Consider the following 27,903-nt stretch of genomic DNA (forward strand, 5'->3'; position numbering starts at 1 on the left):
ATAAAATGCTGTTTATTCCAAAATGTTAAATTTGTTCTATTCAGCCTATGTGATGGTAATAATATTGCATATTGTTGGACCTATGCAGTTTCTGGTACTATTAACCCTTAAATGCATATCTCGGGTCTTTAGTGACCTGGGACCTCATTCCACCCCCTGTACCTCATCCATTTTTTGGAGTTTTGCCCACACCTCTTTAGTATTCCTCAATCAAAAAAGCCAAAATTCCAAAAGAAATTAAAATAAATAATCATAATTTATAATTGCTTCAATGTGCTGCAAGCGATTATTTCATGGAAAGGTATGCAAAAAAATGAAATAAGTGTTGTGAGATATCTCACCGGTCACTGTGACAGCACTAGACTCTGTAAACAGCCAACAAAAATGTGTCCATGGGCCGCGGACGATGCTTTCTTCCTGTCAGTCATTTTGCATGTTCTCATAGCATTATGCCATTTTTTATGCCATGTTGCTCATAATAGTTATCAGTTGAGGGCGCTATTTTGCTGCTGTTGATTTGACAACCGTTTCTGCTCATGTTGGTCTCAGTAGAGCTCATTTGGTTTCTTTGGAGTGCGGAGTTTTGGAAAAAGGTGGCGTGGCTAATACGTTCTCAGCTTGTGGAAATTCTAGAACAGCTAAAATTGCATACAGCACCTTTAAGTACCAAAAGTGTACAGGGTCATTAGAGACACTAGGTATGTAATAGTGTCGCTTTTTTTTATATTTGTATGATTACTTCTTATCTATATAAGTTTACTATCACAGGATACCTATTTCTTTGTTTATTATAAGACAAATGAGTATTATATTCATACAAATAGATACTATATCACATTATTTTTCTGGGCAACAATGGTGAATTATCAGTATCCCATATGCTATGCTATTTACACATGCTATTTCTCACTCAAGGTTGTGCTGATGTTTCAGTGATTGGTTTGAGATACATTTGACATTGCTATTTGATGAAGAAACAACATGGAAGTAAACTATAGCAAGTACAACACATGAACAGTATGATATGACTGTTGTCATTTGGGTTACTCCTAAAATTATGTAAATTGTGCATCTGTTTAGACTCAATAAGTGCCTGAGAAAATACATGTATAGCTTATGCGTAGCTTATGTGTAGCTCAATATGTGTTTGACAGTCAGTTGCGTCTCGTTAAATTTCAGTGTGAAAGTAATGAATCCTGTTCTAGATTTGTCCTGATTTGATGCATTTTTTCTTTGATATGTAAAAAAATGTAAACATCAAAATATATCAGAATATATTCTATTCTATTATTTTCTAAAAGTCTTGAAAATATTTTGAAAACGTTACACTACCTGGGCATTTTGTAGATCCATTTGAGATAGATATTCGTGCCGGGTCTCTAAAGACCCAAATATGTAAGAGTGTTTGGTGAAATTCCCATGCATTTAAGGGTTGATACATATCAATGTTTAATTCAAAGGACTTTTTTTTTTGTTTAGTTTTGTGCGATAAACAACTTTGGAACTGTGTTGGGTCACAACTTCATTTACAATGTAAAGGATTCTCACCCTTTTTGAATAAATAATTTTCATGACCTTTTCAGACATTTGTGATTTTTAAAACACATTTTGATTCAGATAGATTTGTTAATGAATCATTCAGATCTATTTGTAAACCATTTCGACTACTCATTCGTGAATCATTCACTGACAAATCACACAACTTTTACTCTACACAAGAGCAATATCTAGCTCATAAAATATATTGTAGAGCAGAGAACAACTAAAAAAAAATATTTTCTACAGAAACTTCTATGACACTTCCATTACTTCTGAGAATTTATTTATTTCTGTGACCTTCCCAGGCCTGGAAAAAACAATTTTACAATACCGGATATATCCACATTTTCCATGACAGGGGGAACCCTGAATGCTAAATTCTACAGCCTGAATGCCTGAATTCTAAAGCAACCCTAGTTGAGAACCACCTCAATCTTTCTCATATAAATAGTGTAAAAAAAAAATTAAAAAAAATTTTTACATTAATTTTTATAATGGCTTCAATGTGCTGTGAGCGATTTTATTTTTATTTTTTCATGGAAAGGTATGCAAAAAAAGGAAATAAATGTCATGAGATATCTCTCCGGTCTCTGTGACAGCAATAGACTCTGTAAACAGCAAACAATAATGTGTCCACGGGCAGCGGACATTGATGCTTTCTGCCTGTCAATCATTTCGCACATTCTCATAGTATTGTAGTTGCAGCGAATTATTAAGCATAATGCCATTTTTATGCCATGTTGCACATAACAGTTGTCAGTTGAGGGCCCCATTTTGCTGCTGTTGTTTTTGATAACCGTTTCTGCTCGTGTCGGTCTCAATAAAGCTCAAAAGAACCACCAGTATTGATATAGTCAGAGAAGATAAAAGTTAGTATGTTGCAAAGCTGTTGAGAAATATGTCAGACCTGATCCATGCAGGTCTCAGTGCACCAATGGGAAGTAAGGTTGGGCTGGACTACATGGACCAGGGAAGCTGCTGTTGTGTTGTCAGGTTGTTTGAAGCACCCCCGGTAGTGCACATTCCTGTCTGAAGGCAAAGAAGACATGAAGAATATTGCTGATTGACAACAAAAATTATGTAAGGGAACACAGCATTTTGTGCCGACACTCAATTTATTGCTTTAAGGTCTGGAATACTGTAATTTGGTAATCAGTAATTAGGTGTAAAGTAAAAAACCTTACAGACCTTTAAAACAACTTCAAACAGTTCAAGGAGTGAACAGCAAGGAAGCCTCAGAAACAGGAAACTAAGCTATATGAATAAATCCAAAATTTTTCCTTGGTTTCTTTAACTTTTTCAAAACCCATAAAGGCACAGCTGGATGTTACTTTTATCAGGTTCTCTCTTTAATCTAAGCAAATTTGTTGACAATTTAGGATGCCTTAATTTGCCATTTTGATTTAGAACTAACCCTCTTCTAACGATATCATATACACACACTATAGAAACATTATAATGGTATACTTCCAACTAATTCAATATAACCGATCAGCCACAACATAAAACCACCTGCCTATTATTGTGTAGGTCACTCTCGTGCCACCAAAACAGCGCCAACTCGCATCTCAGAATAGCATTCTGAGATGCTATTCTTCTCACCACAATTGTACAGAGCAGTTATCTGAGTTACAGTAGACTCTGTCAGTTCGAACCAGTCAGGCCATTCTCTGTTGACTTCTCTCATCAACAAGGCGTTTCCATCTGCAGAACTGCCACTCACTGGATGTTTTTTGTTTTTGGCACCTTTCGGAGTAAATTCTAGAGACTGTTGTATGTAAAAATCCCAGGAGATCAGCAGTTACAGAAATACTCAAACCAGCCCATCTGGCACCGACAATCATCCATGCGATTATCTAATCAGCCAATGTTGCAGCAGTGCAGTACAAAAAAATCATGCAGATACGGGTCAGAAGCTTCAGTTAATGTTCACATCAACCATCAGAATGGGAAAAAATATGATCTTAGTGATTTTGACCGTGGCATGATTGTTGGTGCCAGATAGGCTGGTTTGAGTATTTCTGTAACTGCTGATCTCCTGGGATTTTTACACACAACAGTCTCTAGAATTTACTCAGAATGGTGCCAAAAACTAAAAAACATCCAGAGAGCGACAGTTCTGTGGACAGAAATGTCTTGTTGACGAGAGAGGTCAACAGAGAATGGCCAGACTGGTTCAAACTGACAAAGTCTACGGTAACTCAGATAACCGCTCTGTACAACTGTGGTGAGAAGAATAGCATCTCAGAATGCTACTCTGAGATGCGGGTTGCCGCTGTCTGGTGGCACGAGAGGGACCTACACAATATTAGGCAGGTGGTTTTAATGTTGTGTATGTCTACATAATTGTATCTACATAATAAATATCTATTGCAAATGTAACCATTATAAATGCTATAATTGTCTGTAGCTAATATCCCTTCCCCACTAGCGAGCTGTTAACTGCTGCAACTGGATCTGTTTCAGAAAGTTAAACTCAAGCACCGGGTCAATACGATTCGTTAATTAATCATTCAGACTAATTTTGTGAATTGGATCAACCAATTCATTTAAAGCATCCGACTCGAAAGAACGATTCGTTGTTTATAAATCAGACATTGCTGTTTCTCTTATGAACTCTTATAATGGCGTGGAGAGCAATGTCAAGATTTTCAGTGAGTACTCATTTAAATTTTGGTCTGTTTCTCACACAAAGCTAACATATGGCTTCATAATTGACATATCGTGATGAGTTATATGGACCACTTTTATGATACTTTTATACTGCTTTTGCATCCATTTTTTAAGCTTAAAAGCATCATTCTGCTTCTGCAAATCCCTCTGGATAAGAGTGTCAGCTGAATTCATCAAATGTAAATGGGCAAACAATGGCAGGATTTTCATTTTTGGATGAGCTATTCCTTTAAAGTTACTGATCCAAATATTCAACATAGAATGAAACCCAGCTGAATAAAGAAAACAGATTCACCTCATCGACAAACACCAAATGTGTGTGGATGGATACTGTGATTAAGGCAGTTGTAGCTGCATTAGCTAGTGTGTGCAAGGCCATCATTGCACTGTGTCACTTCTGCAGAGTAAACAAGCAGTCTGTGAAACCCTGGGACTTTTGTTTGCCTCTTCAAATAAATGAAAAGGCCCTGCAAAATGCTGTTAGCTTTTGTAGGGATCACATGATTCTTTGTAAGGGCTGTGAATGAGACACAGCTGCACAAAAGTATCAAACATATCGCTATTAAAACAGACAATAGCACAGAGAACCACTGCAGGCCTTGGCTTAGTCTCCAAACATCTTAGCAGACAGCAGGGACTGTTCAACTACACCAAACATACTCAGGTAACCAGTTACTAACACATGTAGAAAAAAATATTACTCTTTTGAGGAATATGAAAAAGAATGTAAAAAATAGGCTATATCAGGACCCGAGGACCTCTCTGTTCACCAAGGCCCCTTTTACATATTATAAATGTAAGTGTTGTGTTTGAATCCATAAGATGCATATATTATATTAATGTATTTACATACTTTGTTATAATGCATACTGTACAAAGCTATTAAAATAAACATTATTGATGTTCAGAATCATATACTTTGCACATTATATTTGAATTTTACTTAATACATTTTAATGTAATAGAGACGATAAAACATTTAACTGAACTTTAGCCTCTTAACCTGAGCTTTGGTTGATGTTAACTTAATATTGTAACTTTGTTTTATGCATAGTTTCATTTTGAACAAAAATTAGTTTGAGGTCAAACAATAATAAAACCCCTGAGCTACATAGTAAGCTATAGATATAGAGCTCTTTATTTTGAGATAATTAATGGTTTATTTTTCTCTTAGGTTCATATCTAATAATTTAATATACGGTATATAAAATAAAAAAAACAACAATAAAAAAAAAAAGGATTATATTACATTATTTATAGATTTGTGAGAGTGCATATTTGATAAAATGCAAATGCATTCATAATACATATAAAAATAAAAAATGTTTTTACAATTTGCAGATTTACAATTCTTACAGGTTGGCATTACGTTAAATTGTAATTAAATTGAGTATTCTTTATGGGTTTCCAATTGCATTAAGATCTTACAACCAAAAACTGCAAATTCCCTCTCATCAAAACTTTATTATCTAGATCAATGGATAGCATTTCCAATTTATAGCACAAAACATATGGTCAAGGTTTAATAGCTGTGTCTGTGAGCACTGAGTTGGGCAGACTTCAGTTGGCTTGAATCTGCACAGGGACATTAGGCCAGATCACTGAGGACCAGCAGCATGTGGAAGAGACTGATGAAGGAACCAGTTTCAAACATATGGCCACATCAAAGCTATACTTCCAGACTGTGTATCACCTGCAGAAGCAGCTCTGGGTAGGACAAGCAGGTATGTGCATTCGTGTGTGTGTGTGTGTGTGTGTGTGTTTACTGATTTCTGCCACTGCATTTCAGACACTTTAAACAATTTTTTTGCCCACAATAACAATGCAACTTAATTATTAAAACACATGAGTTGTTTATCTGTGCCAGATAGAGGCATATTACTTATAAGACTTCCATATGTGTGTGTAAAATATATTCACTTCCTGAATTTTGTGGGTAAGTGATTTGGTGTTCTTTCTAATGTGCTGTTAAAGCCTTCATGCTAGACATACAGGTATGTCCCAGTAAGTGTGTGACACAAGGTAATTAACATGTGACAAGCAGAAGAGGGGTGGGAATTCTGACCTGTGGCAAGGTAAATTTATTTCAGGCACTTACATCTCCGCTGGCCAGGATGAACCTCCTCCACCTTGTAAATGGACAGACGGGACACACCTCCACAGATGGAGCCTTTCTCGCCTTTGCAGTCCAAATTACACTCCTCCTCTTTCATCCGAACGCTTGTGATACGGTTGCCACAGTAACACTCGGACCCGTATTCAAGGCCAGCAAACTGGTACCCGCTGTGTAAAACAAAACATTCAAAATCTAATTATACTCACAAAAAGGCAGACACTGTTGATGACTAACAGGAACATTTACAGTGAAAGCTCTATTGCATTGGCTTAATACAGGACAATGTTACATTTATAAAATAATAAAATAAATGTTAATGCATTGTTTAATAATTTTATTATTTCTCTTTATAAAACTGATTTAATTAAGTTACATTGTCACAGAATAACCTGCAATAAAATGTTTGACTACGCTGGGGCACATTGTGTTGACAAATCCTTAAAGGGACAGTTCATCCAAAAATGAAAATGATGTCATCATTTACTCACCCTCATGTTGTTCTAAAACCCTATGAAATTTTTTTCTCCTCAATTTCCAATGCGCTTTAAGTCCTCGTGGTGGCGTAGTGACTTGCCTCAATCTGGGTGGCGGAGGACAAATATCAGTTGTCTGAGACCGTCAATCCACGCATTTTATCATGTGGCTTGTTGAGCGCGTTACCGCAGAGACGTAGCGCATGTGGAGGCTTCACGCTGTCATCCACACACAACTCACCACGCGCCCCACCGAGAGCGAGAACCACACATTATAGCAACCACGAGGAGGTTACCCCATGTGACTCTACCCTCCCTAGCAACCGGGCCAATTTCGTTGCTTAGGAGACCTGACTGGAGTCACTCAGCACACCCTGGATTCGAACTCACAACTCCAGGGGTGGTAGTCAGCATATTTTCTTGCTGAGCTACCCAGGCCCCGAACCTCTTTCTTATGAGAAATACAAAAGAGATGTTAGGCAGAATGTTTGGAACATCATGAGGGTGAGTACATGATTTTGGGGTAAACTATTCCTTTAAACAATAAAGAAGCCTACCTAAACCATATACTGATTTACAATAATCTTGACTTTAAACATGCACATCTTGTTGCATCAATATAAATGACAGATTATAAATGACAACAGAAGGTTAAATAAAAGCTGGCTAAAAACAGCTGGGTTCGGTTTGTTTTTTTCCCTAAGCACTGAGACTCCAAGAAAAGCCCATACACTACGCCACTCGCATTAAAGCCCCTGAATACAGCCCAGACCCAGTAGGGATTCTGATAAAGTCCTGCAGCATCTCTCTGTCCATCCCAGCCTGGGAACTAGAGTCAGCCCAGGGGGCTAACAGTTGGTGATTGGCCAACTTGCTGAGCCAAACATCTCTCTCTCCTTCTCCATGCCCTGCAATGCTAGCATAAACCACTTTGTAGTGGCAGCCCTTTATAGAGTGCCATTCCAGGCCACCTGGCCAGATATCTCACAGTAACAAGCTTGTGCAGGAAACTCCTGAACATATCTACATCTCATCTTTGTCAATGGGGGATCTAGCAGACTTTTGACTTGTGATTCATGACTTTTGCCTAACATTTTTCCTAACATATTCTTTTGTGTTAGACAGAAGAAAGTTGGAACATGAGGGTGAAAGAATGATGACAGAACTTTCATGTTTGGGAGAACTTTTCATGCTTTTCATATTTGTGATTCAATAGCTTTTGGTGAGAAATAGACCAATATTTATATCTTTTTTTACTATAAATATCTATAAAGATTTAGACTTAAATATTGATCTGTTTCTCACACACACCTATCATATCGCTTCAGAAGACATATCTTAAAATCATATGGATTACTTTTATGCTGCCTTTATATGTTTTTTGGAGCTTGAAAGTGTTTGACCCCATTCACTTGCATTGTATGGACCCACAGAGTTGAAATATTCTTTTAAAAATCATTGTTGGTGTTCTGCAGAAAAAAGAAAGTCATACACATCTGGGATGGCATGAGGATGAGTAAATGATGAGAGAATATAAATTTTTGGTAAACTATCCCTTTAAGAGCCCTCCAAAAAAATTATATCACTTTAATATAATGACATATTTGCCATTTATAGGTTTTGCCAGAATAATCAATCTAAAAACAGCATAATAAAAATTTTGTCAGAATATACAGCTACTTGTTAAATGGTCGTCATTGGAGAAAGAAGCTTCTTTGGAACCAGATGGAATAGTTACAACATCGACCTCCAGGGGATAACTTGACAAAGCTTAAGAAACTTGCTTCATAAAACATTGTAATCTTAACAAACAATTTGTCTTGATCCAATGCTTCCAAGCGTGTATCACTCTGATCAAATCATGTGATTACACCAGAAAATTTTCTAGTTTGTGATGCTATAAGCTCTTCAAATCACAGAATAACTTACCAAATGGTTTACTAAATCAATTGATTTACTTGATTCTGATCTCCAAAAAGCTTTGTGTTACCTGCCATTACTTCAAACAGTATCACACCTAACTCAAAGGATCACTAATCTCACCCACGGTAACTTAAAAAAAAAAAAAAAAAATATGTCATAACATAAAGAACAATTAACATTAAATGGAACATAAAACATAACTATAACCCCCAATAACTTTTAAATGTTAATTAATAACACCCCCAAACAGTCCCCAAAACTTGAATATGCAGTGACAACAGCCAATAGCAAGTCCTCAATCATAAACAACAACAGACATTAAAATATATTCCTATAATGCGATGTAGTTTTAGCACCTGATATTAATTTAAATAGGTAAATGTGCCATTTTACCCTTTGCACCAAGAAAAGTAAAAAAATGCAGACGTCTGATCGATCCATCTAACCACTGATCTACAAAAGCCCCGGAACCTGAATAAAACAAGTAAGAAATAAATGAAAGTAGATGAGGGGGTGCTGGCTGTCACTGCCATTTTGTGCTGTTTGTAGATGTTTATGTAAGTAGTTATAACTTGCATGATATGACTTAAATGATAGTCGTAGAATGACCATATACTGTTTGCACTATGTTATCAAGCTTATCAAGTACAATAATGGTGTTTTAAATCCTATGTGGGTTTTGTGTTATTCTTCTTTCAAGAGGGAAATTTTACTTAATTCACAGTAAGACAAGACTGATATCAAAGATCAGTTATAAAGTCAGCAGAATTAGACAAAGTAGGATAATGAATAAATCTTGCTTTGTATCCTATTATTGGGGATGAGGAAATAACTTTAACCCTTACCTCTTCAAGTCACACAATGTCAAATGCAATATGAAGTTCCCTTACGACTCAGTACACCTGACATTGTGTTTATTAATGCATACGGGGCACAGAATCCCATCAGGCCGCACTACACAACATACAGTGCATCCGGAAAGTATTCACAGTGCTTCACTTTTTCCACATTTTGTTATGTTACAGCCTTATTCCAAAATGTATTAAATTACTTATTTTCCTCACAATTCTACAAACAATACCCCATAATGACAACGTGAAAGACGTTTGTTTGAAATCTTTGCAAATTTATTAAAATAAAAAAAAAAAAAAAAAAATCACATGTACATAATTATTCACAGCCTTTGCCATGACACTCAAAATTGCCATGACACTCAAAATTGAGCTCAGGTGCATCCTGTTTCCACTGATCATCCTTGAGATGTTTCTACAACTTGATTGGAGTCCACCTGTGGTAAATTCAGTTGATTGGACATGATTTGGAAAGGCACACACCTGTCTATATAAGGTCACACAGTTAACAGTGCATGTCAGAGCACAAACCAGCCATGAAGTCCAAGGAATTGTCTGTAGACCTCCGAGACAGGATTGTATTTAGGCACAGATCTGGGGAAGGGTACAGAAAAATTTCTGCAGCATTGAAGGTCCCAATGAGCACAGTGGCCTCCATCATCAGTAAATGGAAGAAGTTTGGAACCACCAGGACTCTTCCTAGAACTGGCTGCCTGGCCAAACTGAGTGATCGGGGAGAAGGGCCTTAGTCAGGGAGGTGACCAAGAACCCAATGGTCACTCTGACAGAGCTCCAGCATTTCTCTGTGGAGAGAGGAGAACCTTCCAGAAGAACAACCATCTCTGCAGCACTCCACCAATCAGGCCTGTATGGTAGAGTGGCCAGATGGAAGCCACTCCTCAGTAAAAGGCACATGACAGCCCAACTGGAGTTTGCCAAAAGGCACCTGAAGGACTCTCAGACCATGAGAAACAAAGATTGAACTCTTTGGCCTGAATGGCAAGCATCATGTCTGGAGGAAACCAGGCACCGCTCATCACTTGGCCAATACCATCCCTACAGTGAAGCATGGTGGTGGCAGCATCATGCTGTGGGGATGTTTTTCAGCGGCAGGAACTGAGAGACTAGTCAGGATCGAGGGAAAGATGAATGCAGCAAATGTACAGAGACATCCTTGATGAAAACTTGCTCCAGAGCGCTCTGGACCTCAGACTGGGGTGAAGGTTCATCTTCCAACAGGACAACGACCCTAAGCACACAGCCAAGATAACAAAGGAGTGGCTCCAGGACAACTCTGTGAATGTCCTTGAGTGGCCCAGCCAGAGCCCAGACTTGAACCCAATTGAACATCTCTGGAGAGATCTGAAAATGGCTGTGCACCGACGCTCCCCATCCAACCTGATGGAGCTTGAGAGGTCCTGCAAAGAAGAATGGGAGAAACTGCCCAAAAATAGGTGTGCCAAGCTTGTAGCATCATACTCAAAATACTTGAGGCTGTAATTGGTGCCAAAGGTGCTTCAACAAAGTATTGAGCAAAGGCTGGAAATACTTATGTACATGTGATTTTTGTTTTTTATTTTTAATAAATTTGCAAAGATTTCAAACAAACTTCTTTCACGTTGTCATTATGGGGTATTGTTTGTAGAATTTTGAGGGAAATAATTAATTTAATCCATTTTGGAATAAAGCTGTAACATAAAAAAAATTTGGAAAAAAGTGAAGCGTTGTGAATACTTTCCGGATGCACTGTAACCTCCCAGAAAGGAATCATGGCACCGCAGTCTCGTGGGACAATGACCAACATGAGTATGCCACAGTGAGTGATCACCATGTTGGGCCAAGAGAGGAGCAATCAAAAAAAACAAAAACAAAAAGAAACTATAGTCATATAGTATGAATTAACTCCTTCACGAACCCAGTTGGGAAGGGAGTTTATTTATAATGTAAGTGCTTGTGACTTATGGTAAATTACAAATGGCCTGAATGCAGGCGGTTGTGTAAAATGATGGGGAGCGTACTTAAGGGGAGGGGCATAAGTATATGTTTGGCAAACGAAATAGCAAGCGCTCTAAACAGCAAGGACTTGTGGAAAGAGAGACATTACATCTAGGTTGTGAAACCTTGCGAATGTGTTTTGAGAAGACCATCCTGCTGCAAAATATATGTCTTGTAAGGACACACCATTCTTCCATGCCCATGAGGAGGCCATGCCTCTAGCTGAGTGTGCTTTAACACCAATTGGGCAAGTCTTACCTTGCGACTCATAAGCCAAGGCAATTGCATCGACAATCCAGTGAGAAAGTCTTTGCTTGGAGACAAACATTCCTTTCGTGTGCCTTCCATAGCATACAAAGAGCAGATCAGACAGTCTGAACTGGCGTGTATGCTCAAAGTATGCGTGTAGTGCTTGCACAGGGCATAACAAATGCAGTGATTGTTCATCATCCGAATTAAATGGAGGAGGGAAGAATGCCTGAAGGTGAACCACCTGCACTCTGAAGGGCGTGGTTAGGACTTTAGGCACATAGCCTTTTCTGGGTTTGACAGTGGCTTTTGAAAGACTGGGGCCAAACTCCAGACATAAATTGTCAATTGATAGTGCATGCAGGTCACTGACCCGCTTTACTGAGGTTAGAGCCAGCAGTAGTGTGGTCTTAACGGAGAGCATGCACAAATCAACGGAGTCCAAAGGCTCTGCGAGAGCTTTTAGGACTAAAGTTAAGACCCAAGTCGGGACTGTAGCCAGGTGAGGTGGGTTTAATCGTCTTGCTCCTTTAAGGAACTTTATGATTAAATCATGCTTGCCTATAGAGGCACCAGCTTCTTGTGCGTGATATGCAGATATAGTTGCCACATACACTTTGAGCGTTGACGGAGTGAGTCCTACATCTAATCGCTCTTGAAGAAACATGATAATTTCACGTATGGGGCAGCTTACCGGGTCTTTGCCATGTGAGAGATACCAATCAGTGAACACCTTCCATTTTACCATGTAGAGGCATCTCGTGGACGGCGCTCTGGCCTGTAAAATGGTGTTCATGACTGAATGTGTCAGTTCTAGCGTGTTTAGCGTGCTCTGTTCAGGGGCCACACATGCAGGTTCCACAGCTGGGGCTGGGGATGCCAGATTGTGCCTTGCGCCTGAGAGAGGAGACCCTCCTCAGTGGTATTTCCCATGGCGAGCTTTAAGGCATCTCTATCATTTCCAGAAACCATGGCTGGTTGGGCCATTTCGGCACAACCAATAGAATCGTTTCCTTGTCCTCTCAGACTTTACATATGACAAAGTGAATCAGGTATACCAGGGGAAATGCATAATTGTGTTTCGCCGGCCATTTGTGTGCCACTGCGTCCGCTCCCAGTGGGGCTTGTGACTTCGAGTACCAGAGGGGACAGTGGGTATTCCCCACTGAGGCAAATAGATCGATTTCTGCTTTGCCGAATATTTCCCAAATCCTCAATACAGTTTGAGGATGAATTCACCATTCGCCCAGTATCACCTCTTCGCATGACAGTAGGTTCGTGCCGTAATTCAGGTGGCCCGGGACATATGTCGCTCTCAGGGGGATGAGATGATGCTCACTCCACAGGAGGAGGCGACGCGTCAGTCTCAGCAGTGGCGGTGAATGAATTCCGCTTTGGTGGTTTATATATATAAAAAATAAACATTATATATGTTGTCTGAGCGAACCAGGACATAGCAGTTTGCTATTTCTGACTGAAAATCCTTTAAGGCTAGAGATACAGCCGATAGCTCTAGGTGGTTGATGTGCCACACTTTCTTCGTCCCTGTCCAGGTGCCGAAAGTCAGGTGTCCATCGCACATGCCCCCAACCTGTGTTGGAAGCATCCGTAGTCACCACTTTCCACCTGACAACTTGCCCCAGCGCAACACCTCGCTGGTAAAATGCAGGAGCTGTCTATGGTGCTAAAGCAACTATACAGTGACAGGATATAGTGATGCGCATGCGCCCTTGGCGCCAAGCATGTCGTGGCACACGGCGCTTTAGCCAGCACTGAAGAGGTCTCATGTTAAGAGACCTAATGGATGCCGCCTCCATAAATCCCAATGCTTTCTGAAACAGCTTCAGTGAAAGTGTTCTCCCCAGTTTGAACTGAGACAGACACTGTAAAATGCCTGAATGTGCTCGCTTGTGAGATGCGCACGCCCACTCGTGAAGTCGAGGAGGACTCCCAAAAAGGAGATTTGTTGGCTGGGGGAGAACATGCTCTTCACCCATTTCACATTGAGGCCCAAGCTGTTTAGATGCTGAAGCAGTAAGTCTCTGTGCTGGCGTAACAGAGCCTCTGATTGCGGCAGTAACAGCCAATCGTCGAGGTAGTTCAAAATGTGCACGCCGTTCAGTCTCAGAGGGGCGAAAACCGCATCGATGCACTTTGTGAACGTGCGAGGAGTCAGAGACTTCGAATTGATACGCTGTTCCCTCAAACGTGAATCTCAAAAACATCCTGTGGTGTCATACAATTTGGATATGAAAGTACGCATCCTTCAGATCTATCAACGCAAACCAATCATGTGGGCGTACATGCGATAAGACCCGTTTCTGAGTAATCATTTTGAATGGGCGCTTTGTGAGTGTGTGATTAAAATGTCTCAGATCCAGGATCGGCTGAAGCCCGCCATCTTTCTTTGGAACAAGAAAATAATGGCTGTAAAACCCTTTTTGGGCTTGACAATTTGGCACAATCTCTATCGTACTTTTCACAATGAGATTGTGTATTTTGGCTGGTAACACTGGCACGTCTTTGGGTGAAACCTTGGAAGACAGAACGCCGTTGAAATGGGGTGGCTGGTGTGCAAATTGGATCGTATAACCATGTTCGATCGTTTTTTGCATCCATTCTGAAGGGCTCGCCACGCGTCCGCGTAATAGGATAGAGGGCAATTTGGTTTGATATGATATGAGACGCTCACCATAGGGAAGTGGTTGCACATAATGTGTGTGCTTTGAACAGGAAAAGGGCTCTTTTTTGAGAATGTATGAGCATCTTGTGCATTTACAACAAGTGCTGTATTCTTTATTGCATTTTCTATAGCATTTTTTATTGAATAAGACACAGAAACAACATTTTGCATAACATTGTGAACAAAAATATTCCTTTCCTGATGAAAAGCATTGGGGAGATGGGGAACAGTGTTCTGTGTCTCCAATCAAACCTTTTTCGGAGCAGACCCAGAGGGAACCACGGGCTCCGCTTTCCGCTTCAAAGTGTTGCGCCCATCAGGAATGCTTCCACTGTACAGGGGTGTTCCTCCCGTTGGTGCGAGGTGGGTATGGCTGCTTCCGTTTGGGCCACTGCTTGTGTGGCCTCACCGGTGGCTCGGCGGCAGCAGGTGCCAGCGCTGAGGTAGCAGGCATGGGGCTTTTTGCCGGGCTCTGGCTCGAAACAGAGTGAGGGCGAGCCGGCTGTTGTATGCTCCATTTGGGCATGAAGCGTCTCATGGCTTGTAACTGCTGCTGAGTCACGATGTAACGCTCAGCAAATGTATTCACCGTGCCTCCAAAGAGGCCGGCTGGAGACACTGAAGCATCCAACAGAGAGACTTTTTCCCTATCACTCATCTCTGTGGGGGTCAGCCATTATTTGCCGATCCAGAACGACCAGGTTGCCTATGGACTTGCCGATAGACTGCGCCATGACTTTCGTGGCATGCAGCGCTAAGTCTGTAGTGGCCCGTAGCTCTTTGAAAGTCTCTGGATTGAAGCCTTGCTCGTCCATTTGCCTGAGGAGCTTGGCTTGAAATATCTGGAGCACCAGAGGTCTGACCATGGGTGCCAGAGCGTGCCCTGCCCCTGAGTGAGAAGGTCCTGCCTCAGGGGAATGTGCCACGGAGGGGCTACTGCCAGGAGCACCAGGTCTGAAAACCAAGTCCGGTTGGGCCAGTATGGCGCAACCATCAGGACTTGTTGCCTGTCATCTCTGACTTTGCACAACATCTGTGCAATGAGGCTCACTGGGGGAAATGCGTACTTGTGCAGCCCCCGAGGCCAGCTGTGCACCAAGGCATCCGTGCCGAGGGGAGCCTCGGACAGGGAGTACCAAAGGGGGCAGTGAGAGGACTCTCGGGAGGCGAACAGGTCAACCTGCGCCTCTCTGAATCTCTCCCAAATCAGCTGGACTACATGGGGGTGGAGTCTCCACTCTCCGTGGAGCGTTACCTGCCATGAGAGCATGTCCGCTGCATGGTTGAGGACACCCGGGAGGTGAGTGGCTCACAGAGACTTCAACATATGCTGACTCCAAAGGAGGTGGCAGTGGGCGAGTTGCGACATGAGCGTACCCCGCCCTGGTGGTTTATGTACGCCACAGTCGCTGTGAAGTCTGTCCAGACCAACACGTGCTTGCCCTGAATCAACGGCCGAAGCCTCCGCAGGGCCAGCGATACTGCCAGCAACTCTAGGCAGTTGATGTGCCATTGCAGGCAGGGCCCTGTCCAGAGCCCCGATACTGCCTGCCCATTGCACACAGCGCCCCAGCCCAAATTCGAGGCTTCTCGCCTCAAGACCTGCTCTAAGGGAACCCCTGTCCATAGAAACACCAGGTATGACCAAGGACTGAAAGTTTGATGGCACCGAGGTGTGATAGTCACATGCTGGGTGTCGTGGTGCCATGCCCACCTCGGGATTTGAGTTTGTAGCCAGTGCTGGAACGGTCTCATATGCATCAACCCGAGGGGGAGTACCGCCGCTGAGGATGCCATATGCCCCAGGAGCCTCTGAAATTGTTTCACTGGGACCACTACCTTCTGCCTGAAGGTTTTCAGGCAGGCTAGCACTAACTGTGCACACTCATTCGTAAGGAGTGCCATCAGGGTGACCGAGTCCAACTCCATACCGAGAAAAGATATGCTCTGTGCTAGGGAGAGCTTGCTCTTTTCCCAGTTGACCTGAAGCCCCAGTCGGTCGAGGTGCCGAAGCACAAGGTCCCTGTGTGCACACAATAGATCTCGCGAGTGAGTTAGGATCAGCCAGTTGTCGAGATAATTAAGAATGCGAATGCCCTTCTCCCTCAGCGGGGCCAGGGCAGCCTCTGCTACTTTGGTAAAGACACGAGGAGACAGGGACAGACCGACAGGGAGCACCTTGTACTGGTATGCTCGTCCCTCGAAGGCAAACCGAGGAAGCGTCTGTGTCTGATCGAAACATGAAAGTACGCGTCCTTCAGGTCGATGGCCGCAAACCAATCCTGATGTCATACAGACGTCAGGATGCGCTTCTGCGTCAACATCTTGAACACAAGCCTGTGTAAGGCTCTGTTCAAGGCACGCAGATCCAGGATCGGGCGCAAACCCCGGGCATGATAAAATAAGGGCTGCAAAAGCCCTTGTGCGACTCGGCTAAGGGGACAGGTTCTATCGCTCCCTTCGCCCGAAGGACCGAGGCATCCTCGCCTTGCACTGCGGTGGGGAGGATGCCACTGAACCTGGGGGGCCGTCTTGCGAACTGGATCGCGTAGCCGAGCCGGATCGTCCTGATGAACCATCACGACGGGCTGGAATGCGCTAACCAGGCTTCCAGCCTTTGCGCTAACAGCACCAGGGGGACGATTGGATTTATCACACCCGGGGTGGGTGGTTCACGGCAAGGCAGAGCAGACGCCCCACCGGGAGGGTCATCCAGGGGAGGCGTGCTGCTCCGAGAGCGCACAACGGTGACCGGTGGTTGGGGTGGGCGAGCGGCCCCAAGAACCACCCCGTACTTACCTTTTTGCTGGATTTCTTTCGATGGAAAATAAGGGAACGCGAGATACTCGCGTCCCGCTCACTGACCGGAAAGACTTTCAGTGCCTGGCTGTCGTGGGTGCGAGGGCTGGAGGGGCTGAGCATTAGAGAATGACCCAGGAAATGAGGAAACTGCTCTTTTATTGACAATTTGGAAAACTTACATGCCTTGGAAGGGAGCCTTGGTCGGTTCCTCCAGGTGGCTGCGCCATGCGGGCATAAATGCACCGCAACGGCGCACTCTACCTGGGGAAGCTCGACATATCTCTTAGCCGCTCCACCGTTGAGGGTAGTTAGGGTGGATGAGCCAGCGAAGCGTGTACGGGCAGACAAAGGTGCCTTCCACGACTTCGCGAACTCCTCGTGCACTTCTGGGAAGAAGGGCACTGGGGCGTGGCATGCCTGTGAGTCGCGCTCCGAGCCCAGAAACCAATCATCTAGCTGCGACTGCTCAGGGCAGGGCGGAGGGTTCCACTCAAGTCCAATGTTCGCGGCCGCCCGGGCAAGCACGGCTGTCAACTCAGCGTCCACCTCATCCTGAGCTCTACTGCCCGAGAGCGGGAGCTCAGATGATTCGTCCATTTCCAAAAGCAGAAGCCCACCCTCCGATGCTGCAACCGATAACTCATTCTCGTCGTGAGCCCCGAACGAGATATTAAATCTGCCCTGAGGCGGACCGCCTACCTCACTTTGAGAACTCTACCGGGCAGAACGAGCATGCTGGGGGCTGGGAGGTCCGCGGGGATTGAGCCGGCGCTCCCCGAATTTTGAACACTCCCATATCCACATTCAGATCGCCCGCGGTGCTCGCTGACACAGCCACCTAAATTTCAACCCAGGACGGACCGGGTCGGGAAGCAGCCACAGTGGCTCTCTGCTTCAAGAAGAAGGAAGAGAGCCGCGACCGCAAAATTCTCATTGGCATGTTCTCGCAGTGAGAACATGACCCCTCCATGAAAGCTGCCTCGGCGTGCTGGTGACCCAAGCACTCGAGACAGATGTCACGGCCATCCGGTGGGGAGAGATAACGGCCGCATACAGTACCACAAAGGCGAAAGGACATCTTTAAAAAGCCGCCAATCGTTTATGCAAGCTCTTTTAGAGAAAATATACTCTAACACCTGTGGACTCGGTTGCCGAAGCGCCCAGGGGAAGCACAACATTCGACCGAGCGAGGGTGACCGCAGCAGAAGATAAGTTGACGGGATGAACCCACACAAACACATGCGCTCGGCTCCGAAGAACAAGTCTGAATGAGTGGTGCACGCCATCTCCTTTTATACCCATATGTCCGGGGTGGAGAGTGGCATGCAAATTCCACTCGCCAATTTTTCATTGGCCTTTTCTGAATAAAGGTGATTGGGGTTCTCAAGAGCAAACCCCTAGTGTCACTCACAATGTCAAGTGAGTGACAGACAGGGAACTGACTTTCTATAGCTTGGTATTATTTAAAATTTCACAACTTAGTCCCACTGTCCACATATGAGGACATACATTTTTAAGTAAACTATATGCTCTAGAATTGTATTTATTTATTTGCTTGTTTTTAAGGTGCTACTAGTTACAAATCAACAATGAAATGGAAAATACTCAAGTCACGCGGGGTCTCAGGAGGCTATAGAGAAAATAAGGCTTTGACTTCATAGTTTTTTACTTTTTCTCGTCTTTTAACGACATGAGAGACTTCAGAAGACATGACAATGTTTCCGGTAAGGGAACTGTGATGAGGAGGAGGGCGTGGCTGGGCTGTGATGATGGACGCCTTGCGCTGAATTGCCCCAATCAGCGGGAGAGAAATAAGGAGGAGCCGGGGACACCAGTTCGAGAGAGAGACACACACGGAACTGTGTTTGTGTATGTGCACATGTTTTGTTATGCTGAAAACCAGTTTTATGGTTATGTTATTAAAGTCTTTTTGATTGTTCACTCCGTTTCCCGCTTCCTCCTTAGTAGGGAAGGCAGAGGTCTGCCACAGGAACATAGTGAGCAACAGTGCATTCTGGGAATTTTTTGGGAGAGAATGTTGCAGTGCACTGGACTGATTTTGCAATTGAGGCAGCCCTAGAAATGGCCAACTCCCTGATCAGTGCCCTGACTAATGAAGTAGGGAGCTGACTGATATTCACCTCTTGACCACTTGATTTTGACACTGAGCTGGCTGATGGCTAACTTATTCATCTCAATTATTTTGTCCTCTGGCCCTCTTTTTTTTTATGGAGGTTGTAAAATAGGTGCAGCACAGTTTCATTCAAGCACGTTGGTGTAGGGCTCAACAGGTATTGACCTGAGCATCTCTGCAAATTGTTTTCCTGATCCTCTGCTTGAAACATGGCATTGGCACTGCCATGGCAACCTAGCCAGGGACATTCCCACTGTTAATCTGTGGTCTGAATTAATGGCTCAGTCTGAGCACACATGTACCTGCAGAAACACAAGAGGTGGAGATTTTCTCCCCTCAGCCTCCCTATAAGCTGATAATACTGGGCTGGGATGTCAGATCTGTTTCTGCCTGTGCAGCCATGCAGTAAAAAGAAAACCTATCCTTTGATAAAAGTAACTTTTAAAGGGATAGTTTGCCCAAAAATGAAAATTCAGTCATCATTTACCGTTACTGATCCTCATGTTGTTCCAAACCTGTATGACTTTCTTTCATCCCTGGAAAACAAAAGGAGCCTAAATCACCATTCACTTTCATTGTTTTGGAAAAAGAGCAGCATCAACATCTTTCAAATTTCTCCTGTCGTATTCCACAGAAGAAAGATGGGTTTGGAACAACATGAGGGTGAGTACCAGAAAATAATGAAATAATTTGCATTTTTGGGCGACCTATCCCTTTAGGCTGAAAGCGGAGAGCAAGGAGTTTGTTCTTTGTACATTTACACAGTAGAACATCTGTCTGTCTAGATGCAATATAAGAACATATTTTTATGCTGTGATGTAAACAAAAATAAAGGAAATATAATTTTGTACCACCAGGAAGCTGTCAACACTGTTAATTATATAAAATCCTCTTGATAGAAACCATGCTTAAAAAAAAAAAAAAACAGCTTAAACCAGCCTAGGCTGCTTTGCTGGTCTTAGCTGGTCTAGATGGTCTCCTTGCCTGGCCAAACTGGTCTTCAGCTGGTTTAGCTGATTCATTGGTGCCCAAAAACTCATCTAAACTAGGAAGCAGGCCAGCCAAACAAGGCTGGAAGACCAGCTAAAACCAGCAAGACATTTTAGGTTGGATTAAAGGAATAATTCACCCAAAAATTTAAATTCTCTCATCATTTACTCACCCTCATGGAGTGTGGAGGGCCCCAGATGTGTATGACTTACTTTCTTCTGCTGATCACAAACAAAGATTTTAGAATAATATCTCAGCTCTGTAGGTCCTCACAATGCAAGTGAATGGTGACCAGAACTTTGAAGGTCCAAAAAGCACATAAAGGCAGCTTTAAAAATAATCCATACGACTCCAGTGGTTAAATCAACATAGTCAGAAGCAATATGATAGGTGTGGGTGAGTAACAGATTAATATTTAAGTCCTTTTTTACTATCAATCTCCACTTTCACATTCTTCTTTTGTTTTTGTCGATTTGCATTCTTTGTGCATATTGCTACCTACTGGGCAGGGAGGAGAATTTATCATAAAAAGGACTTAAATGGGTTTCTCATCCACACATATCATATTGCTTCTGAAGATTTATACAGTATTTAACCACTGGAGTCTTATGGATTACTTTTATGCTGCCTTTATATGCTTTTTTGGAGCTTAAAAATTTTGGTAACCATTCACTTGCATTGTATGGACCTACAGAGCTCAGATATTCTTCTAAAACTCTTCATTTGTGTTCCATCTGGGATGACATATTAATTTTTGGGTGAACTATACATTTAAAGCTGATGTGTGATTTTTTTTATTTTTTTATTTATGTTCAAATCATCTCTCATATCCTAACTTAATATGCAGAGTCAAGTCATTTGTAGGTTGATTTCACCTAAAAGTATAACCCAGTGGCCCTTTACAAACATTCATCTGTGTGCTTCAGCACCCATCCAGCCCAAAACAGCAACATTGTAACAACCAATAGTTTGAGTTTGGGTTGGGACGATCTGTTTGTCTGATTAATTAAGTCAGTTTTGGGCAGGACTATCTGTTTGTACAACTAATGCAGGAGTTTTCTGGAATGTGTCTGAAAACAGGGATTATTTTTGAAATTCTGTTTGGGGATGTTAGTGGCACAGAAATTACATACTTCAGCTTTAAGCTGTTTTTTTTTTTTTTTCATCAGGGAAGCCACTATGTCAGCATGAACAAAGAAGATAATTTCAAGCGCATGTAAGACTCACATTTTCCAACAGACTATTTAGTTTACCCCTACACATTGCAAATGTCACCCAAGTAATTAAATAAGCTCTGAAGTGCTGGGGGTAATCACAAGAGGCTAACCTTCCTCACATTGTTCTCTGGTGGACAATTATTTAAAGATCTAATAACAGGAGAAAGTGTTTACTTCATCCCTGCAGATAGATCTTTCTCTTCCATCAGGCAACTATATTAGCAGACCACAGGTCTAGAGCTGCGCTCCCTAAATTGGGCCTGATCCAATTCCCAGCATGTGCCAAGCCAGCTGTCATAGGGATGCACACTGCGTGTTCTTTTCCCTAAACACAGTTTCATTATTTCTTGATTTAAGATGAGCATCCAGGCAACAGATGTCCATCCACTTTTTGGTGGCTTTAAAATAAAAAAGGCAAGGTGTTTTATCTGAGGGTATGGGACACTAATTGGATACCTTTCCATGCAGGTGTCCTGACACAAGGTGCTGGTCATTTTCCGAAAGTCAGAGAACATCATCCCTTTTAGGGCACGGTCCTTGGCATCGTCCAGAAAGCAGCCAACGTATGTGCCTGAGTAGAGAAATAATGATTGCATCAGAAATTCAGAGCGTGACCTTGTTCTTTGCAAACAAATGGGAAGATTCTGCAGCACAGCTTGGAATGAAGATAATTGAGAAAATAAACCAATTATCATAAACAACCAATTTGCCATTCTGAAAAGCACAGAACTCATTTAGTACTCAGTTTCACCTTTGTGTCTGATTTTTCTCTTTGGAGTTACTTTCTCCACCCTGGACACTTCCTTTTCGGACATAAGACTGTGGAACCAGCGTCGCCTCAAGTGTCGGATCTCCTGGTTTCGTGATATTAACCACTGTGGTCCAGCATTGTCCTCGTATCCTATCCCCTTAACGCTACGAGGGCGAGGGCCCATAATGCCATATCCAGAACGGAAGGCAGGGGCCTCCAGGGCCCTGGGAGGAGACGGCAAAGACGGCAATGGGAAATAACTGCTCATCCCACGTTGTGACACCACCAAACCATGTCTCTGGAGGAGGAGGACACTTCCTGCCATAATATAGGCTACACCGAGGAACAAAAGGAACAGCTGTGTCCGTCGCAGGAAGCGTTGAAGTCTGTAGAAGGGCTTTGCCATGTCACCCTCCTTGCAGGATAGCTTGAAATAGCTCAGCCTTGGTTCTCCGGTATCACGCTGCCATTGTTCCAACAAGAAAAAAATGGCAGAGACCTATTCCAAGAGCTTCATTCTCATGAAAGCTCTACCACTGATTACTTATTCACATTCTGGTTAAAAACTCTTTGAGCAAAAAAAATTCCACAGGCGAAATGTCCTGTCGTTTACCTATGAAAGGATTGGGTGACAGCTCGACTGTGGCACTATATCCTTTGATGACACAATTACTTGTGGCAGAATGTACTCTGAGCTCTTACGGCTCAAAGACTTCGGGGAACCTGGTGGAAAAATAGAAAGCAGTTAGATTCAAGTCAAAGCACATCTTTCACCTTTTTTTTTATTCTCAGGGATAGACCAGAGTGCTGGAGAGAAGAAAGAAATATGGAGAGAGCATATGGCAGTTATTTCTGGTTGTATGTCTCTATTAAGAGGAGTGGAGGCCTTGCTGGCTGGAGAAGCACTTCCAGTTTTTGCTCCAGTCTGTCTTTAAGAGTATACTACAGATGTGAAGAATGTAAAAGGGTACACAGTAGTCTCCTAGTGGCTAAGGTTGACAGAGTAAATCATTCTTGAAATTATCATTCATGATTCTCAGTACAATGTGTCTCATTTACTAATAATTGCATACAAGTGTTCTTATGTGCGAGAGTTCCCATAGTAATTAACACACACCCGAAGCATCTCCACATAAGGGTTTTCCGCACAACCTACCATCACTCTTTGCAAATGTATCTTTACTCTTTTTAAAGATGCCTGAGTAAAGCCAAGTGTGCCATTAGCAAAACCAGTTGAAACACAATCAACACACTTAACACAAGGCTAGACATCTCATATATCAAATTTAAATGCACATATTTTTTCCCCTCTCTCTGAAATAAGTAACATGTATTGTTTGTAGTAATTTTCTTCATAGCCACATACCTCTTTGATCTTTACAAAAAAATAAATAAATAAAAAATAAAAAAACTGTTGAAAGATTTCATTGTTTTTGCTCAAGAAAAACGATACAGCTCATTGAACGCACATTGACCATTTGTGACAACTTAACCCAATAGCAGAGTTTCCCCATCACCCCATAGACTCTTACTGAGCACTTTATTAGGAACACCTGTGCACCAACTTATTCATGCGATTATCTAAACAGCCAATCGTGTGGCAGCAGTGAAATGCATAAAATCATACAGATACAGGTCAGGAGCTACAGTTAATGTTCACATCAACCATCAGAAAGAGGAAAAAATTTGATCTCAGTGATTTTGAGTGTGGCATGATTGTTGGTGCCAGACGCACTGGTTTGAGTATTTCTGTAAGTGCTGATCTCCTGGGATTTTATCACACAACAGTCTCTAGAGTTTACTCTGAATGGTGCCAAAAACAAAAAACATCCAGTGAGCAGCAGTTCTGCGGACAGAAATGCCTTGTTGATCAGAGAGGTCAACGGAGAATGACCAGACTGGTTCGAGCTGACAGAAAGGCTACAGTAACTTGGATAACTACTCTGTACAACTGTAGTGAGCAGAATAGCATCTCAGAATGCACAACACGTTGAATGTTGAGGCGGATGGGCTACAACAGCAGAAGACCACGTCTGGCACTTTACTAATACCACAGTGTTCCTAATAAAGTGCTAAGTGAGTGTGTGTATATATATATATATATATATATAATAAATAGATTAAAATAGTTTTATATCTATATTGTATATATCATTGTAATATTGTTGGAAGTTCTTTATCAAGAGTGAAGGAGTCGGGAAGCAATGAAGCAGTTCAGGTCGGTGTTTATTTTCTGCCCTCTCACACAGTTCACGTAATCGCCCTTGGAGCTTCTTATCTCAAGGTGCTCAAACGGGTTTCTTAACGGTTCCACAACATAAAATTTCATAAACGACTTCTCATTAATATAAACTCACTGTAAACACACCAACACCGCACTCTCGTGCCACTCTCCTCCCCTCTCTGGCATGTTTGGGCTGCTTTTGAGGTCTCCCCCCCATCACTGTAACAAGAAACAGCTGTTAGAAATTACGGCAGCCAGTTTGATGAACCACACCACTCCCTCTCTCCCGCAAACAGACACATGACCACGCCCCCATCCCCACAATCATTAATCTGCAGAACATTTCTTTTTCACTGCTTTGAAGATTCTTGAAACATTCAGCCCATTATTTCAGCCCCAATGAGAATCCCTTTTGTGTGGTGAAAACTTGAAAAACAAACCTTGTAACAAGCCTAACTGAACTCAGGAGTGGGCTGTCCCTGTTTTGCCAATCAAGCTAGTCAAGCTCGACAGAACCCACTGCGTGCCTCACATACAGTATTTGGCTGTCCAGTCTTTTTCATCTAAAATATGTTTGTTGGGATCACAGAGAAAGAAAACACACACTGAGCCACACACTGATTAGGCAATAAAAGTATAACCAGCAGACTTCATATGCATATGAATGTGGATTTGGTGTGTGAGACTTAGAATCGGAGCCCAGACAAAGACTGAAAACTGAAAATCCAATACATTTTTTAAGCTGTTTGTATTATTTCTATTTTTTCATTGTATCGTAATTTTAATGCTTCATACTTTGAGGTAAAAATGACATTCTTATTCTTGTAACCCTCACTAGTTTTGGAGAGAGCTGGGATCTTGGAAATAACTGGCAATCTTTGCTCAAAAGTTACCTGAGCTAATTAAAAGCTTCCTGAAAACTAACAAAACTGTTTTTTGTCAATGTTACCCCCTTACCCCTTCTTGTTTGGCCTTGTGCTGGCAATGGGCCCAGATTTGCATAAAGGTTTGAGATGCATAGACGGGTGTTCTTGCCAATGCTAGAGAAAACCATCCCTATGTGGCGGCTGAGAATGTCAGTCAGCCTGAGGGCTCATTATTCTTCCAGCTATGAACAGTGAGTGACTGGCGTCTAGGATTTATTTTATTTTTATTTTTTTGCCTTTTTGTACACAGTTGCTTCTAACAAATAAATCCTTTAAGAGAAAGAGACAGCATACATAGTTATATCAAAATAACACATACTACCGCCATTCTGCACTTATTTTATCTTATGAAAACTACCAGGCAATACCAAATCTCATTTTGTTAAATTTGTTTCAGGAATTGTATTCTAGTGTGCTACTGGTCTAGTCTAGCAGTATGAATAGTGCAATTAAAAATAAATACTGTAGAATGAGAATTGGCCATCTAACATGTGAGAACAATTTGCTTCTCATAAACCTTGTCATATCTTTATGAATTTCCATGTTTTCCATGTTTGTTTTTCATATGAATCCATTAGTCACAGAGTGCAACATGTTTTCATAAACAGTCCCATTTCTACATAGACCTATACATAATTCATACTTTTTTAATAATACATGCTAATATGAAAAACTACTTCGTAACCATGTATATGAATCCAGATTTTGTATGAATATATACATTTCAACACCCTAAGACATTTTTTAAATAAATATACACATATTGAGAACATTACGTAAAACTTATGCAGTGTTTTTGCTGTAAGGAAAGTACGTTCATTTACCATCTCCTTGTCGTTATTTGCCCAGTATTACCCTCATTCTATGCATTCTTAATGTAAAAGTTAATGCCGAATGAGTCTAACATAAAATTATAATTATACATGTTCCTCTTCTTTTGTTTTCTTGTTCTTCTTGTATCTAAAGACTGTATATCCGTGAACTTTTCTAACATTAGCCAGATTAAAAGCAAGCTACTACAACTAACTGGCTCTTTTCTGCAAAAGAGTATTTTTGATGTTGCTTTATAACAGCGGTAAAAAAATACTACATAAAATTGTGCTGAAAAATATTCACATTCATTTATTAGAGCACTATAATTTATTCATAATCTTCTCTCTTAGCTACTGCAGGTCAAATAAACTCAATTTATTATTTGTCGTATTACAGTAAATGCACGATACAGGCTAACTGATATCTTACAGCGGTACAACCTTTATTTAAATATACATGGTGTATACAGAATACATGTCTGTGGGTGATAACTGTTACATAGCAACACAGTAGATATTCCCACTGTGATGTTTGTGCCAGTCTCTCATGACAATAAACATGGACAGGTACAAGGGGAAAAATCTGTGGTAAAAACTGCACTGAATAATTATTAGATATGACAAATTAATAATGATTCAATGCTGTTGGAGTTCGACTGAGAAGCACACCTTTAATTTATACTATCCAGACAGTTTGTGTTAATTTTCAGTTTTTAATGACTTGTTAATTTAAAGTTATCCAGCCGAGAGCATGAGCAATATTTCCTTTTCAATATTGTTGGTTGATTAACATTTCCATATTACTATTTACATAGGCAATACGTGTGTAATGTAAAGGCTTCTGGGTAGGGTCGCACCAGCTGTGTGTAAGATCTCACTTAAGTTGGGACGTAAAGCTCACACTAAGGGCTTGGTAACTACTAGTTAGTTTGCAACTACAGTTGAAGTCGTTTACATACACTTAGGTTGAAGTCATTAAAACAAATTTTTTAACCACTCTACAGATTTCATTTTGGCAAATTGTAGTTTTGGCAAGTTGTTTAGGACATCTACTTTGTGCGTGACAGGAGTAATTTTTCCAGCAATTGTTTACGTCATGGTTACTAGTGTAACCTCCGTTCCCTGATGGAGGGAACGAGACGTTGGTGTCGATGTAGTGACACTAGGGGTCACTCTTGGGAGCCCGAGACACCTCTGGTCTTTGATAAAAGGCCAATGAAAATTGGCGAGTGGTATTTGCATGCCACTCCCCCGAACATACGGGTATAAAAGGAGCTGGTATGCAACCACTCATTCAGGTTTTACGCTGAGGAGCCGATATAAGGTCCAGCCATTTCAGCGGGTAGTTCAGCATTGTGGCAGGAGGGACCAACGTCTCGTTCCCTCCATCAGGGAACGGAGGTTACACCAGTAACCATGACGTTCCCTATCTGTCACTCACTCGACGCTGGTGTCGATGTAGTGACACTAGGGGTCCCTATACAAAACGCCACAAGGCTGAACTGAGTTACGTGAACTGGCGGTGTGTGGTGGGCAGACTTGCTG

General features: G+C 42.0%; 1 protein-coding gene across 2 annotated transcripts in view; it reads right to left on the reverse strand.

The window, feature by feature from the left end:
* LOC127421749 (WSC domain-containing protein 1-like) overlaps positions 1–27,903 on the reverse strand; it is a 58,944-nt gene that overhangs the window by 9,228 nt on the left and 21,813 nt on the right. Inside the window, exons 2-6 of one of the 2 annotated variants that reach the window (XM_051664834.1) lie at positions 24,754–24,839; positions 22,397–23,119; positions 22,102–22,216; positions 6,311–6,495; positions 2,447–2,568 (exon numbers count right to left, since the gene is read on the reverse strand). In XM_051664834.1, the coding sequence (XP_051520794.1) occupies positions 2,447–2,568; positions 6,311–6,495; positions 22,102–22,216; positions 22,397–22,802 (828 nt within the window). In that variant the 5' untranslated portion in view covers positions 22,803–23,119; positions 24,754–24,839. The remainder of the gene's footprint in view (positions 1–2,446; positions 2,569–6,310; positions 6,496–22,101; positions 22,217–22,396; positions 23,120–24,753; positions 24,840–27,903) is intronic. The other variant, XM_051664835.1, reaches the window with a different exon arrangement.

Source organism: Myxocyprinus asiaticus, chromosome 31, assembly GCF_019703515.2.
Source record: "Myxocyprinus asiaticus isolate MX2 ecotype Aquarium Trade chromosome 31, UBuf_Myxa_2, whole genome shotgun sequence".
In the NCBI taxonomy this organism is placed as follows: Eukaryota; Metazoa; Chordata; class Actinopteri; order Cypriniformes; family Catostomidae; genus Myxocyprinus; species Myxocyprinus asiaticus.